Below are 17,024 nucleotides of genomic sequence, written 5' to 3'. Positions count from 1 at the left end.
AAGGCAGGGCCCGATCCTCTGTCTTCTGCCGTGAAGCCCTCAGGCTGTGGGACTTCTGTAGAGCCCACAACATTTTCCTACAGGCCTTCCATCTGCCGGGCACCTGGAACACGCTGGTGGATTGCTTGAGCAGGGCCTTGTTCTCTCAGCACGAGTGGTCTCTCCACTCAGAGGTGGTGCACAGACTTTTTCAAGTGTGGGAAACTCCTTAGGTGGACCTGTTCGCGACTCGGCAGAACCATCGCTGTCCCCAGTTTTGCTCCGGGGGGGTGAGGGGGTGGCGCTGGGATAGGGTGCTATCTCTGATGGCTTCCTCCTGTCCTGTTCAGGCCAGTTTCTCTCGTTCCTGCTGATCAGCAAGGTCCTGGAAAAGATAAAGACAGACAGGGCCCGGGTCCTTCTGATTTCCCCGGCGTGGTCCAGACAGCATTGGTACGGGACCCTCATGGGCCTGGCGGTCGCCCTGCCGTGGCCGTTGCCATCCCACCCAGACCTGCTCTCCCAGTACCAGGGCCACCTCCTCCACCCCAACCTAGCGGCACTCCACTTCACGGCATGGCTGCTCAATGTTTAGGTAGGGAGGAGAGGACGTGATCAGAAGGGGTTCAGCGCGTCCTCCTAGAAAGCAGGCGGCCCTCCACGCGCCAAGCCTACTTGGCAAAGTGGTCTTGGTTTTCTAGATGGACGGACGAGCGGTGCATTTCCCCGGTGGCCGCCCTGATCCACCTTATCCTGGACTACCTCCTTCACCTTAGAGCCCAGAGCCTGGCGCCCTCGTCAGTCAAGGTGCATCTGGCAGCCATATCGGCCTTCCATCCGCCAGTACAGGGCCACACGATATTCTCCCATGCTATGGCTGGCCAATTCCTTAAGGGGTTGGATCATCTCTTCTGAATGTTAGGCCCCCAGTCCCACAGTGGGACCTAAATGTGGTGTTGGCCCATCTCACGGGGCCCCCATTTGAGTCACTAGCCACGTGCTCCTGGTCACACCTCTCGTGGAAGGTGGCCTTCCTGGTTGTGGTCACGTCGGCTAGGCGGGTCTCGGAGCTCAGGGCCATGCCCTCCAAGCCCCCGTACACGGTGTTTCATAAGGATAAGGTCCAGCTCCACCCACACCCCTCTTTCCTCCCAAAGGTGGTCTCCGCCTGTCACATGCATCAGGACACTTTTCTGCTGATCCTCTGCCCCAAGTCCCATGCGTCCAGTGTGGAGCGCCACCTCCACATGCTGGATGTGGGACAGGCTCTGGCTTTCTATCTGGAGCGGACTACGCCATTCAGAAAGTCCTTGCAACTCTTTCGTTGCCTCAGCCGAACGCATGAAAGGTCGGCCGATCTCCACTCAGCAGCTCTCCACCTGGATCACCTCGTGCATCCATACCTGTTATGACCTGGAGGGAATCCCTCTGCCACAAATTGTGAAGGCACACTTGACTCGGGCGCAGGCCTCAGCAGCTGCCTTTTTGGCCCACATCCCCATTCAGGACATTTGTAGGGCTGCCACGTGGTCTTCAGTTCACACGTTCACCTCGCACTATGCGATTGTCTCCCAGACCAGGGATGACGCCAGGTTCGGCAGAGCTGTGCTCCGTCCCGAGAATTTGTGAACTTCTGCCCACCTCCAACAGATATAGCTTGGAATCACCTACTGTGGAATATACATGAGCAATCACTCGAAGAAGAAAAGACAGTTACCTTTTCCGTACCTGGTGTTCTTCGAGATGTGTTGCTCATGTCTATTCCACATCCCGCCCTCCTTCCCCTCTGTCGGAGTTGTCTGGCAAGAAGGAACTGAGGGTGGTGGGAGTGTGCAGCACCCCTTATACCGCTCCATGGAGGTGCCACTCCAGGGGTCGCTGGGGTGCTCCCCTATGGGTACTGCTAAGGGAAAAACTTCCAGCACCGGTGCATGTGGCAAGCACACACACATATTGTGGAATAGACATGAGCAACACATCTCGAAGAACACCAGTTACGGAAAAGGTAACAGTCTTTTCTAGCTCAGGTGGTAGTCCTCAGGACTACTATTGAATTTTGTATTCTCCTCTATTATCTGCTTCCTTGACCAATAATTCTTGATATTAACATGACACAAGTTTCAGTTTTGTTAATCTACTAAACTAATATTGAATATTTCAGGACACATTGTGACTGGGGTTATTAAACTTTGACTATATTCCTTTCTGAGGGCTCAATCCTCCCATTGAAGGCAGTGCAAAACTCCCACATGCCTCAGAGTGGAATACGTTTGGGCCTTTGGTATACGCCCAATACTGGTCAGAGTGAACAGATTTATAAATTGCAAAACACAAACTAAATATTATGAAATAGCAGAGTAGTGATTCTAATTACTGTTGCAGTCTGAGTGCATTAATGTCACTTTCTGTTAAGTGCTCTGGTACTTTAAATTTATTGCTGGTCTTTTGCTGTTCTGTTTTAGCTGCCTTACTGCAAGCTTATTCTACAGTTGCACTGAGCAAGTGGTTCTCAAACTATGGTCCGTGGATTGGTGGTCTACGGAACACTTGCTGATGGTCCACAAACAGCAAGCTGGTCTCATGGTACTGGCTTCTCCTCCCTCTTTTCAACTGCCAAATCAAATTTAAAAAGCAGTTAAAAATGCTGACGGGGAAAATAATATTAGGGAAGCAATTTCTGTAGTTGCCACATGGTTATTATGTGATCATGAGTGGGGGGGAGAGGTGGTCCACATAATCCTATTGGGAGGAGAGGTAGTCCATGAGGCAATATGTCTGTTAAGTTGTGGTCCACTCTGTGGAAAATGTTTGAGAACTTTGCACTGAGCATTTGAGTTGCTTATGTTGAGACTGTGTTGCTGCTCCTTAATCATGCATGTTGCACCTCCATTTCTGTGCAGATTGCAGCCCCCCTCCTGAAGAGTCCAGCCCAGGTATGTGCGTTTTCCATTCATGGCTTCTGCAAATTGCAATTTTTGTTTGTATTTAACAGTGGAACAAGTGTTTTGCTGATGTGATATCTAATACTGGATTGGAAGGATGTGCAAGGAAAAATGTTATTTTTTCCCAGTCAGTCCCTTTTTACCAAATAAAAACCTGGTAGGAGGAAGACATGGAAGAAGAAATAGCTACAAGTATCGCTTAACTTCTATAGACACATACTGTCTCACTGTGAAATCTGATAGGTTATTATTTCCTAAAGAGAAGTGGAACAGGCTCACTGCAGAGTCTGGTAGCTTTACATGTTGATAGATGAGAAATGTTCAGTGACATTACCTTTAATTTCTCTAGTTGACAAGTTCTAGTAAATTGATTTGAGAAGTGCTAATGTAGGACCTGTTCCAAAGGCCATGGAAATCAACTGTAATCTGATTATTGATTTCAATGGACCTTAGATAATGCCGTTTATTGGGTGCTAACTTTAGTATTCTCAATGGGCATTAGGAAATGGAGCAATCTGATTGGATGATAGAGGGTAAGTAATTGCTTTGTGGGTGTGCCACAGCATTGTAGGCCATCGGAAACCTAACTTTCAGAACACAAATTTGAAATAGTTTGATTTCATTGTCTACCTCTCCTCCTCACAACACCACAGAGTTTATTCCCAGTCTCTAAATTATTCTGCTTAAATATGGCCCCTGTCTCATATTAAACTGCTGTGATTTCTGTCTCCTATTGGAGATCAGTTTGAGAGTGGGGCAGAGATTTAATTTCTGAACTGACACAGCAGTCACATCCTCTGGGCCAAATGAAATCTTCAAGAAATTAAGACCATGTCCTTCAAACTGACCCCCAAGCTGATCTAACTTTCATCTCTTTGCACCATAGCTAGAGTATGTAAAAATACTCCTCTGTTATACAGTATGTATGTGTATCCTTATTCTCTGTTGTTGTCAAGATACAGTGATTTTAATCTTCAAAGTGCAATACAAACAGTAGTAGTAGTGGTAGTATTACTATCTTGTAACACCCCCGTGAGGTAGGTAGATGAGAAGAATCCACTTCTTACAGAGGAATAAATTGAAGTAAATCAGTTCGGGCCATCATGTTGAAAACGGGGTACCTAAACATATGTAACTAAGCCCTTGTCTACACTACAGAGTTAGGCCAATGCAAGGCATCTTACATCGACCTAACTGTGCAAGCACTGCTACAGACTAGGGACCGAATGGCTAGGTAGCAGTTCTGCAGAAAAGGACCTAGGGGTCACAGTGGACGAGAAGCTGGATATGAGTCAACAGTGTGCTCTTGTTGCCAAGAAGGCTAACGGCATTTTGGGCTGTATAAATAGGGGCATTGCCAGCAGATCGAGGAACGTGATCGTTCCCCTTTATTCAACATTGGTGAGGCCTCATCTGGAATACTGTGTCCAGTTTTGGGCCCCACACTACAAGAAGGATGTGGAGAAATTGGAAAGAGTCCAGCGGAGGGCAACAAAAATGATTAGGGGTCTGGAGCACATGACTTATGAGGAGAGGCTGAGGGAACTGGGATTGTTTAGTCTCCAGAAGAGAAGAATGAGGGGGGATTTGATAGCAGCCTTCAACTACCTGAAGGGGGGGTTCCAAAGAGGATGGAGCTCAGCTGTTCTCAGTGGTGGCAGATGATAGAACAAGGAGCAATGGTCTCAAGTTGCAGTGGGGGAGGTCCAGGTTGGATATCAGGAAAAACTATTTCACTAGGAGGGTGGTGAAGCACTGGAATGCGTTACCTAGGGAGGTGGTGGAATCTCCTTCCTTGGAGGTTTTTAAGGCCCAGCTTGACAAAGCCCTGGCTGGGATGATTTAGTTGGGAATTGGTCCTGCTTTGAGCAGGGGGTTGGACTAGATGACCTCTTGAGGTCCCTTCCAACCCTGATATTCTATGATTCTAAGCATCTACATTAAAATTTCACTCCAACTAATGTAACTCGCCCGTTGCACTGACTTAATAACTCCACCTCCACAAGAGGCATAGAGTCAACATCGATGTAGTTAGGGCGACACAGTGTCAGTGTAGATACTGCACAGCTTACATCAAATGTTGCTGGATTTCAGAAGCCATCCCACAGTGTCCCACACTAACAGTTCAGTTGGTGCAAGCGCTCCTGGTGAGGACACACACTGCCAACACAAGGAGCAAAGTGTAGACGTGCACAAACGATGTAATTATTGCAGTGGCTGGATGCCAACATAAATTAGGTCAACTTAATTTTGTAGTGTAGACATATCCAATTCAGAAAAGCACTTAAGCATGTACCTAACTCTCATTGAAGTCAGTGGGACTTGAAGGCATGCTTAAATATATTATTGAATACGGATGGACTTGAGCCCTGCTTTGCTGAATCAGGGGCTAAACACTTAGGGTACGTCCAGACTACCAGCCGGATCGGCGGGTAGCGATCGATCTATCGGGGATCAATATATCGCGTCTTGTCTAGACGCGATATATCGCTGCGCTCCCGTCGACTCCGGAACTCCACCGGGGCGAGCAGCGGTAGCGGAGTCGACGGGGGAGCTGCTGCCATCGATCCTGCGCCGTGAGGACGGGAGGTAAGTTGAAATAAGATACATCGACTTCAGCTACGCTATTCCTGTAGCTGAAGTTGTGTATCTTACATCGACACCCCCCGCCCCCGCCGCCCTAGTGTAGACCAGCCCTTAGGTCAGCACCTGAATGAATAATCTGGTTTTCAGAGCTGCTGAGCACCTGCAGCTCTCGCCAGAGTTAAATTACAGCTTCGGATGCCCAGTACTTTGATATATGACCCTACCTTTATTGCTGTATTCTTTTTACTGCTGTGGAAAAGGAAGATATAAATTTTAAAAACAAAACACACTCATGCAACTTTTCCCCAGTACATCTCTGTGTGTGCACATTAACTTAAATAGACTTTCCAGGGACAAAAGCAATAGTGCTTGCATGCAGTAGTCCTGAGAGGAGCTACTATATGTCTTAATAGGTCATTTCGGTATCTAATTTCTGTGCTTCATTTTCCATCATCCCAGCCTCTCAGCTATAGAAGCTCTTTCTCTTCCTCCCTTATGCAGTGTTTTTCTGCATTCTTTTTATCTCATTATTTCCATAGGTTCTTCCCTATGGAAAGCAAAATGTCCCCAGAGGTCTCTCCCATTCAGCCTTTCCTCCTGTCTTCCTAATAGCAATAAGAAAAATAAAGAAGACCTATGGAGCCAAATCCTGACATCCTTTACCAAGCAAGACTGCCATTGACTGCCATGGGTACTGTCTCTTAGTAAGGACTCTGCCATTTGGCCTTCGGTCTGAAGCAACTTTTTAACATAAAATTAGAAACTTTGATAAAAGGGGGGTATTTATAAACAAAATAAACAAATGGCAACTTTGAACTTTTTTGACCAGATCTTCAGCTGCTGTAAATCAGTGTAATTGTCCCTCTCACTTCCCTCCACACCTTCATTTACTTTGAAAGTAATATTGACTTCAGTGGAGCTATGATGATTTACCCTAGCTATGGGTTTGCCTGTCACCAGATCGGGCACCTCGCAAGCGCCCCGTTGTGGCCTGGGATCATGCTCACGGGCCTTCTTAGACTCCGCACATCCTTTTTGTCCATTCACAAACCCCTTCTTGGGGTCTGGGTTTATTCAGATAAAATAAACTAAAAAATAAAACTCAGAGCCCCAAAACAAAATCCATCCATGTTACCCTCTTGTCAGGTCATTCCCGGGCCTCTCCCGCTTGTAGTCTCAGTCTCACATCCCAGGACTCCCCGCTGGAGTCTGCTCACTCCTCCTCCTCTGGGATCTCCCTGAGCATCTGCACTTCACTGCAGCCTCCAGCTGCTCTTTCTAGGGAAATCACCTTATCCATACCCAGGTGTGGCCCCCTAATAATCAGAATTGGTTGGCCCCAACCCTCCAGCCCTTCAGGGGCAAGCCATCCTGTTAATTGTCCCAGAGAGTATGTATTGCCATTAAAGTGTTCTGGTGATTTCATAAAATGTAAGAGCAGAGCTCAAGTGGATTTGTTGTCACAACAGAATTAAAGTACCTGACAGTGTTTCAAAAACTTTTATTTGTTTTATAGAATATATAGTTCCAACAATAAAATCCTGTTAAGAATATTGTTAAAGAAAACACAAACAAAAACCCGATTGAGGAAAGTGTATATATGAGAACTATAGACAATTTATTTTAAAACTGCCAGTGTTATGTCCAATCCTGATGTGAATCTGTCAGTTACTATTCTTTTCCTCTTTGTTTATAGTCAGTTGCTGCTGCTCCTGTAGGATTGCTTTAATTTACATGCGCGACATCTCTCCTCTCAGATTAGAGGGAAAAGCAATGTCACACTGTTAAATGACGAGATTTGAATTTCATATTGATGTTCCAAATCATAAATAAAATATACCAATAGAGGAAAGATTAGCGCACTACCACAGAGCCACGAGAGCTTACGTTACATAACAGCTGAACCTTGGAAAATAATCCAAGAATTGCATTATCTTTCTGAATTCTGTTTTTATAATGCTACTGATTTACAGTTTGACTAAAAAAACCATGGATACCTGTTTTAATGGATTTGTTGACAAAGACATATAATAATTTTGAATTTTAACTCCCCCTGGATTATTTAGAAAGTTAAATATTGCCATGTGTTGGAATGGCTACATTCTAGAAGATATTTTCCATTCTTTTTATCCTTTTATACAAAGCTCTTTAAAGCAAATAATGAGAAATAATTTCTTTAAAATAATCTGTATTTTGCTTTCTGAGGGTTCATAGTTCCAGATTAGGGCATTTGATTATTTTAGAAAAACTGTATAATAGAGAATAAACGACAAGCTGTAATTCTTTCAGTTAGCTCTTCTGAGCTAAAGTAAGGTACTGTAATTATATGCAGTGGAACAGAGCCAAATAACTTTCCTTCATTTAGTTTATTAGATTATCTATCTGTCTACTGCATAGGACAGAGGTTTTAAAAGCACAGTAATGCTGGACTTGTCATTTATGATGTTTCTGTTAGCAAGTTTCCATAACTTCCCTCTTTGGATGGTTATCAGGGAAAATTGTATTGTTGTTGGCTCTTAACCATAGACTTCAATTGAAGTCCTGAACAGCTTCCTGTCAGAGGCCTGAAGTGATCCTGTTTTTGCATGATTATGATCTGTACATCACCTTGTATGGTGCGGCCAGCTAGTCTGGTGGTGGTATGACTTCCATTTTTGGACTGTGCTGTATGTTGAAAATAAAACTGATTTAAATAGCAGTTTTCCCTTTTTAAATTCCTATTTTAAAAAAGACCAAAAGCAGAACACCTTTCTACCCTGTCTTGTACTATGGAAAAAGTTTCGACACAGTGTCCGATTAACTTTTTTCACAGAATGATGAAAGTGGGCTTAAAAAACTGGAGGATGATTAAAATGGGGTGGGGGGGGGGGCGGGAAGGAAGTAGAATAATGAAAAACTGAACTACTGGGGCTTTTTATGGTACATGAGTATTAGAGAGGTGGTGCAATGGTTAGGGTACTAGCATGGGAATCTGGAAACTTAGGTTCAGTTCCCTGCTCTGTCACTGGCTTCATGGGTGACCTTAGGGAAATCACTTAGTCTTGCTGTAAAATGGGGATAATAGGATTTCCCTACATCACAGGGGTGTTATGAGGATAAATACATTGACGATTGTGAGGTGCTCATATGGTGTGGTGCTGGGGGCCATGTAAGTACCACACAAGGATAAAATAGATTTAGGAGAAGCCTTTTTGACACCAAGGGGCAGAAAAATTTAGTAGCAATTAGCTATACTGTGTATCTGTTACAGAATACAATTCGGCTTTCTTTCCTCCTATCTTCCTCCCCTTGAATAGTGCTTTATAAATCAGTTAGTCCGCTGCCTGCTCTCTGTAGGCAAATATGGCAGCTATTGTATACTCAAGAATATCCACCACCCCAGCCTTACCCAGGAGAGCCTTCTTTATGGTTCTGTTGTAATAACAATTCTTTTAAGCACATTACAGTATGGTGCTGAATAGCCCTGGAAATAAATGGGCCAGCCAGGCAAAATAAGCTGCTGTTAGACTATGCTAAATAGGGTTCAACTTTAAATTGAGCCAGAAAGTTTCTTAGGACAATGGCTTTAACACATTTTTCTTTTTCAAAATAAAAGTATTTAAAATGTCTTTTTAATTTTTTTTAACCAGGTGAATGGAGTGAGGCTCTTTACCCCTTGCTGACAACGCTCACGGACTGTGTAGCCATGATGAGTGACAAAGCAAAGAAAGCTATGGTCTTTTTGTTAATGCAAGATAGCGCTCCTACAATAGCTCTGTGCCTGAGCCTTCAATATCGCAGGGATGTTGTCTTCTGCCAAACTGTAAGCAAGAAAGTTGCCTGATATGATTACAGTTAGACTTGTGTTGGGTTTTTTAAGAGTCTGAGAGATTAATGTGGTTAGAACTGATTATACTTACCGTCTTAATAGCAGTGTAGAAATCAAATGCAGCCTCCCCTCTTGTGCACCGTCCTGTTCGGATATAGCCATAGGAAAAATAGTACAGCATATAGGTATCTACCAATAAAATGAATTGCCTGCCATCTCTGTCCTGTATAGTCATTTAAAAATTATGCTAATTTAGTAGAGTTGTGGATTAATCACAGTTAATTCATGCGATTAATTAAAAAAAATAATCGCGATTAAAATTTTTTCTCGTGATTAATTGCAGTTTTAAACGCACTGTTAAACAATAGAATACCAATTTAAATTTATTAAATATTTTGATGTTTTTCTACATTTTCATATATATTGTATTCTGTATTGTCATTGAAATCAAAGTGTATATTATTTTTATTACAAATATTTGCACTGTAAAATGATAAAAGAAATAGTATTTTTCAATTCACCTCATACAAGTACTGTAGTGCAATCTCTTTGTCGTGAAAATGCAATTTACAAATGTAGATTTTTTTCTTACATAACTGCACTCAAAAACAAAACAATGTAAAACTTCAGTGCCTACAAGTCCACTCAGTCCTACTTCTTTGTCAGCCAATTGCTAAGACAAACAAGTTTGTTTACATTTAAAGGCGATAATGCTGCCCTCTTCTTATTTACAATGTCACCAGAAAGTGAGAACAGGCATTTGCATGGCACTTTTGTAGCTGACATTGCAAGGTATTTACATGCCCGATATGCTAAATATTCGTATGCCCCTTCATGCTTTGGCCACCATTCCAGAGGACATGCTTCCATGCTGATGACGCTCATTTAAAAAAAAAAAAGTGCGTTAATTACATTTATGACTGAATTTCTTGGGGGGAGAATTGTATGTCCCCTGCTCTGTTTTACCCGCATTCTGCCATATATTTCATGTTATAGTAGTCTTGGATGATGACCCAGCACATGTTTTTCATTTTAAGAACACTTCCACTGCAGATTTGACAAAACACAAAGAAGGTACCAATGTGAGATTTCTAAAGATAGCTACAGCATTTGACACAGGGTTTAAGACTCTGAAGTGCCTTTCAAAATCTGAGAGGGACGAGATATGGAGCGTGCTTTCAGAAGTCTTAAAAGAGCAACACTCCGATGTGGAAACTACAGAACCCGAACCACCAAAAAAGAACATCAACCTTCTGCTGGTGGCGTCTGACTCAGATAATGAAAATGAATATGCGTCGGTACACACTGCTTTGGATGGTTATCGAGCATAACCTGTGATCAGCATGGACACGTGTCCCCTGGAATGGTGGTTGAAGCATGAAGGGACATATGAATCTTTAGCGCATCTGGCACGTAAATATCTTGTGACGCTGGCTACAACAGTGCCATGAGAACACCTGTTCTCACTTTCCAGTAACAATTATAACAAGAAGCGGGCAATATTATCTCCTCCAAATGTAAATAAACTTGTTTGTCTAAGCAATTGGCTGAACAAGATGTAGGACTGAGTGGACTTGCAGACTGTAAAAATTTTACATTGTTTTATTTTTGAATGCAGTTATTTTTTGTACTTAATTCTACATTTGTAAGTTCAACTTTAATGATAAAGTGATTGCACTACAGTACTTGTATTAGGTGAATTGAAAAATACTATTTATTTTGTTTCTTTATAGTGCAAATAGTTTTAATAAAAAATAAATATAAAGTGAGCACTGTATACTTTGTCTTCTGTTTTGTAATTGAAATCAATATATTTGAAAATGTAGAAAACATCCAAAAATATTTAAATAAATGGTATTCTATTATTATTTAACAGTGCGATTAATCCTGATTAATTTTTTTAATTGCTTGACAGCCCTATAATTAAGGCAATAACACTGCTGTGTAAAAAGCAAACAAACAGAAGCGGCGGAGGGAGAAGAAAATATGATCAGCAAAATATTTCTCCCTGACCTGCAATAGATTATTGCCTGCATCAGGTGCAAAACTGACAAATATTATTTTTAATATGTTACTTAAAGCAAGGCTCCAAAATGTATCAGATATCAGTGGAAGGATTTGAGGAGGAGGGAACGAACAACGTCTAAGGCTATATCTATGCCATAGTCGAAGGTGTAATTTGAAGTTTGCGTAGGCATACATGCACTACCTAGCTAGCACAGCTAAAAATAGCAGTGAAGTCATGGCTGCATGGGCTATTACAAGCCCTTCTGGGTCCCCTGGGCCATGCACTCGCGTTGTATGCACTGCAGCCTGTGCTGCCACGTCTTCGCTGCTGTTTTTAGTGAGATAACTAGATTAAGCTATAGTGGGTATGTGTAGCTGAGCTGCAGTCACACCTCTGACTGCAGTGTAGACATGGCTTATGGGTAATTCCCTGGAGAGACGTCCAGCTCCCAACCCCAGCTGCTTGGAAAGGTGAGGGTGCTTGGATTTCTATTCAAGTGCTGGCCCTGCTTGGGGGCTCAGACTTTCATGTCTGCCTCTGACTAGAAGATGTCTGATAAATTTGAATGGCTTCCCACATGTCTGTCTGCTGAAAGACAGAAGGAGCTTTCGCACTCTCTTCTCACACCTGAGAGAGCCCGTCTACGCTACTGCTTACGTTGATCTAACTTGTATCACTCAGGGGTTGAAAAAGTCACCCCCCGATCGACGCAAATTAGATTGACCTAAATGCTGTCTACACCGGTGCTATGTTGGCGGGAGAGCATCTCCCACTGACCTCGCTTCTGCGTCTCGCTAAGGTGGAGTAATTATACCGATGGGAGAGCGCTCTCCCATTGACGTAGTGTGTCTTCACCAGATGTGGTACAGCGGTGCAGCTGTGCCAATGTAGCACTGTTGGGTAGACTTGCCCATAGTCTCCTGACTACTCTGTGCCTTCTGCCCTCCTCCTTAGGCTTCCATTTTCCAGGATCTCCTCCCTCTGTGAATAGCTCCAGAGCCCATTTCTGCTGTTTCTCCTAGCTTTCCCAAACAACAGCAGAATGACACCGACAAGATTATTGTTAGTTTTACTACTGCCTTTGGGGTTTTGAATAGTAGAAATGAAAACTTGATGGGAGTCAGTTTTCACTCAGCTGCAGCTTGGCATAGCTCTTAGCAGGAGCAGCAGCACAGGTACTGGAGCAATCTCCCTGCTGACTCAGGTAGATATTTCCTCTAGGGTTCAGTTTCGGAAGTCTGAGTATTGGTTCGCATTTGCTACAATTGGGTGCCATAATATTTTAAATTAAAGCTTAAATTTTGAGTAATTGATACTTACTTTCCTCCTATTCACCAGGGAAAGCTGACAACTTGCCATTGGTGAGTAGGCAAGTAGATTATTCTATGCCCTGTCATAGTCACACAGTCTTCACTTAAACACATCAGTGCTCCTTGACATCAGCTAAATTGGAGATTCATTTTGCTAACTCACTACACGCCATAGAACAAAACATACTCAAATTCTCCTTACAGATATTCCTTATGATTTTAAATCTTTTTGCTCTAGTTATACTTTGTCTAAGAACCTCAAATCATCAAGTTTAATTTTACAGTAACCGTTACCTAGTTTAAATAGTTCAAACAGCCCTTAGCCATCTTCTTTCAGGTGAAATGATCCCCAAAGGAATTTCCACATGGGGATCAATTCAGAGACTATTTTATACAAAAAGCAATTAATAATAGGGGCAATTTCTGTAAACCACTCGCTGCTCTTAACAAGATCTGCATTTTGAATACAAAAAATATCCCCCTCATAAATCAAACATATTTCCTTTGGCTTAATTCTGCAGTGAAATCATAATCCTGTGTTATTGGCATCGGTCAGTTGCATTGGAAATTACTGTGTGGTTACAAACACGGAATTAAGATCCACCACAGTATTGGGACCTGATCCTGAGAAGTGCTAAGCACCAGCTGTTTCCACTGAAGTCAGCAGGTGTTCTGTGGTTCACAGCACTACAGGGAAATGTTTGCCTAAAAAAACAGGCATTGTAGCCTTTAAACTTTTTTTAAAATGTCAGTGGAATAATTTCTGTTATTCATATTAAATCTGAGTTTCAGAGTTAAAACTAGTTGTGTCTTTTACACCTGTATTTGAAATTGTTTTCCAAGGAAATCTTGGAGATTAATTAATACAATCTAAGTTTTAATACAACTGGTCATGTGAACAAAACTAATAGACCTGAAGGCAACAGGAATCTCTGTAAATCAAATAAAATATTTCCCATTTTTTATTAATATTTCTCTTTAACTGTGAGGAAGGAGTGTCACTTCTAAAGAAAAAGAATATCGGTTTGACAGCTGTTACAGCATCTCTTAGATACTACAATGCTTTCATTTTGGATTAGAGACCCACGTTTTCTAGTTATTTTACTTTTGTATTTCTTCTCTTCTGTAGCTGACAGCTCTTATTTGCGGTTTCATTATCAAACTGAGGAACTGCCTGAATGATGATGGATTCCTAAGACAGCTCTACACCATTGGTCTGCTGGCACAGTTTGAAAGCCTTTTGAGCACATATGGTAAAGTCACTCTACGTGGGACATTATTTATGAATTGACAAGTTCAGCTTAATATAGGCCACAGTTGCAAAATGAGAGTGCAGGATTTGGAATAATTTGCAGTTCAGCGACAAAAAAGAATTTTGAACTGAACCATAAAACAAAATTATAGTTTAAATATGTATTCAGCTCCTGAAATAGAAGCTTTTGTATTTCTTTCATTTAAATTATTTATATTTCATAAAATAAGACTGTGGTTACTTGGTCATACTTGTTCTTTTCTGAAGAGAAATGGAATTAAACTCCAACCAAGTTAAGAGGAACTACTTGCAAAAAATACAATTTGCACTTTCTTGAACCTCCTTAAATACATAATAGAAAGAGAGACTGAAGAGATATTAGGAGTATGACACTGTGAATAAATCCAGATCCACTCATACTACTGTGCAGTATGGAATTAATGCTTTTTGAGCTGATGACAAATTGACAGAATATCATGCTTATGGATATGACCAGCCTCTGAAGCATTTACTAACATTATTTATCAATGGAAAAAGAACATAAAATATACTTTAAGGTTGTGGCCAGGGATGTGTTTTCCATCTTTACCAAGATTCATAAAGCCAGTTAAGACTCCAGTCCCGCAATCAAATCAACGTTTACTTATCTTTGTGTTTGTGGGAGGCTCATTAATGTCAAAGGGTTTTAGCATGGAGGCAAGGGGCTACCCATGTAGATCCAGTTGAAGGATAAGAGTCTCCTACTTCCTTCATAATGCTGGTGAACCCCAATCATTTCAAGTATGTATTTGAGACCGGATAAGAGAAAATTGATTATTCATGGAAAGTAATTACTTCAATCCACTTTTCCGCTTCTTGATTTAGGTGAAGAGCTGGCAATGCTGGAGGACATGAATTTGGGAATAATGGATTTGAGAAATGTAACCTTTAAAGTAACTCAGGCCACATCAAATGCATCTGCTGACATGCTGCCAGTCATTACAGGAAATCGGTAATAATATTAACAAAAAAAACACCCCTAAACAGAGGAGAAGGGGGGCAGTGGGACTAGAAGAAGGGAAGATAAAATATACTTGAACCTCAAGTGCAAAACAGCCAATATCTGGATATATTTTACAATCCCAACATTTCAAATAGAATGATTTTGAAGCTGATCTTGATTAATTTTTATTTTACAAACAGCTAAACTGAAAAGTGCATAACAAGATGACGCCAGAAAGACGACAAACTTATTATCATGTGTAAATATTAAGTTGTCCTGGCTTTTCATAATCACAAGGGTTTCAAGCATTTTTGAAGTCTCATCCTAAAAAAAATAAAAAAATAAAAAGTTTATTTGAATTAACAAAAGGCTGTTTTCCAATATACACTAGGATTTGTTACAGCTTTATTCTGGTGAGAATAGCAAAGCTTTCACACCGCCAGAACAACCCATTGAATCGGACACTTCAACCTGCCAGCTAGTCAGTCAGGCCACAGTCCTGCTCCTGGCACAATACCAGCAGATCCCTGCACCCATGCAGAGTCCCATTGAAATCAGCAGGACTCTACACGAATGCAGGGATCTGCCCATAGGGAGCTGGGATCAGGATCGGGGCTTTAGCTAGGGAAGGGCAGGACCCTCGCTGAACTAAATGAGTTTCTTTACAATTTAGTTGAGATTTTAACTGATGTACTTTTAGTCCAATAAGAGAAGGAAAATACAGGATTTTAAACCAATACAAGGGCAAAACAAGATATTGGGGACATTAAATGTAGCCATGAGCATGTCTTTTCACCTTCAGTTAGACTACAGAAAATGAAGCACCATTTCTAAAACCAAATTGTAATTTTTGTGGTGTTAGCTTTATGTTGAGGGGAAATTGCTGTTTGTGGTGTTCTGCTTCTGTCCACTAAAAACTGCAAATTTGGCCTAAACAATACTCTTTTCCCCTCCATCCAATGTAAGACAGACTGACTTTTTTAATGTAATATTTTCATAGGCTCCTTAGCACAGTGGTTGAAAGCTTTTTAAAGTATCATTGTGGTCAGAAAAATAACTGTAAAAATTCTGTATTTGTTCTCCCATTGACTTCTGTATCAAATTGCCCATTTTACAAGTACCCCACCCTCCAACCCATAAATGCCAGTCCTGCAAATTCAATCTGGTGCTTGTAAGTCAAGTGGGATCTTCTTGCTTCTGTCATCATCAGTAATAAAGATTTTGAAATCGAAGTTACCAGACTGTTGTTGATGTGTGAGGCACACTAAAATCCAGCTTGTTCTCCCAGAGCTGTGTGCACTCGGCAGTACTAAATCAAATGAAAACTGATTTTTGACAGCAAGGTAAACAGATAAAACACAAAAGGTAAACACATCAGGACGTAAACTGAGTGCTGCAGTTTTTTAATTGCTTCCTTTTCTGACCAGTACGAAGCTTAAAAGCATTAGCATGTCTCTGATACCCTATTAATAATTTGCTGTATGTTCAGCTATTATTCTTTGCAAAAAGAAATGTCACATTTTTAAAAATACAGATCAGTAAGCAAATGTCTTAGTTGTAATATTTTCCGTTTGTTTGTTTGAAGTGATGGATTTAATGTGAGGATTCCTTTGCCAAGCGCCTTGTTTGATTCGTTGCCCCGGGAGATTCAGAGCGGCATGCTACTGAGAGTTCAGCCTGTTCTTTTCAACGTGGGAATCAATGAGCAGCAAACCCTAGCAGAGAGGTACATATCCAATCACAAAAATTCAAGCTTAAACGATGTGAGATAACCTTTTACCCTGCTGGAAATACATTTCTGCGATGATGGAATACCTTGCTTTATTGTCATAAAAGAAAATAAATGCTGGATAAATAAAGGCACATCTCTTTGGATCAGTGACTATAGCCTCCTCCTTAGTCCTGCTCATTGCTGTTTTGTAACCCTTTTACCTGTCTCTGGCAAGACAACAGGGCAAAAGTTTTCAGCAAAAGTTTGATGGTATTTTCCCAACCAAATTAACTTGAAATTTCCAAATAAATGGGCTTTTAATATTGAAAGATAGAGAAACCAAGATTTTAAGTATAATTGCCATAGCCTGAGTGTGTGTGTATGCACCTACATATAATTTTATTCCTGGAATAAATCTCTTTAGCTTTTTATACTGCACTCCTCAC

The 17,024-nt window shown here is 41.5% G+C and overlaps 1 protein-coding gene across 13 annotated transcripts in view; it reads left to right on the top strand.

Annotated features, from left to right (window-relative positions):
* INPP4A (inositol polyphosphate-4-phosphatase type I A) overlaps positions 1–17,024 on the top strand; it is a 141,362-nt gene that overhangs the window by 108,187 nt on the left and 16,151 nt on the right. For 11 of the 13 annotated variants that reach the window (XM_034757942.1, XM_034757943.1, XM_034757947.1 and 8 more), the window contains 5 exons: positions 2,880–2,912; positions 9,137–9,309; positions 13,763–13,886; positions 14,750–14,876; positions 16,453–16,593. In XM_034757942.1, coding sequence (XP_034613833.1) covers positions 2,880–2,912; positions 9,137–9,309; positions 13,763–13,886; positions 14,750–14,876; positions 16,453–16,593 — 598 coding nt within the window. The remainder of the gene's footprint in view (positions 1–2,879; positions 2,913–9,136; positions 9,310–13,762; positions 13,887–14,749; positions 14,877–16,452; positions 16,594–17,024) is intronic. The other 2 variants (XM_034757949.1, XM_034757945.1) reach the window with 1 other exon arrangement.

The sequence above is a fragment of the Trachemys scripta genome, chromosome 1 (genome assembly GCF_013100865.1).
Source record: "Trachemys scripta elegans isolate TJP31775 chromosome 1, CAS_Tse_1.0, whole genome shotgun sequence".
Lineage (NCBI taxonomy): Eukaryota > Metazoa > Chordata > Testudines > Emydidae > Trachemys > Trachemys scripta.
This window is presented reverse-complemented; position numbering and strand designations above follow the sequence as displayed.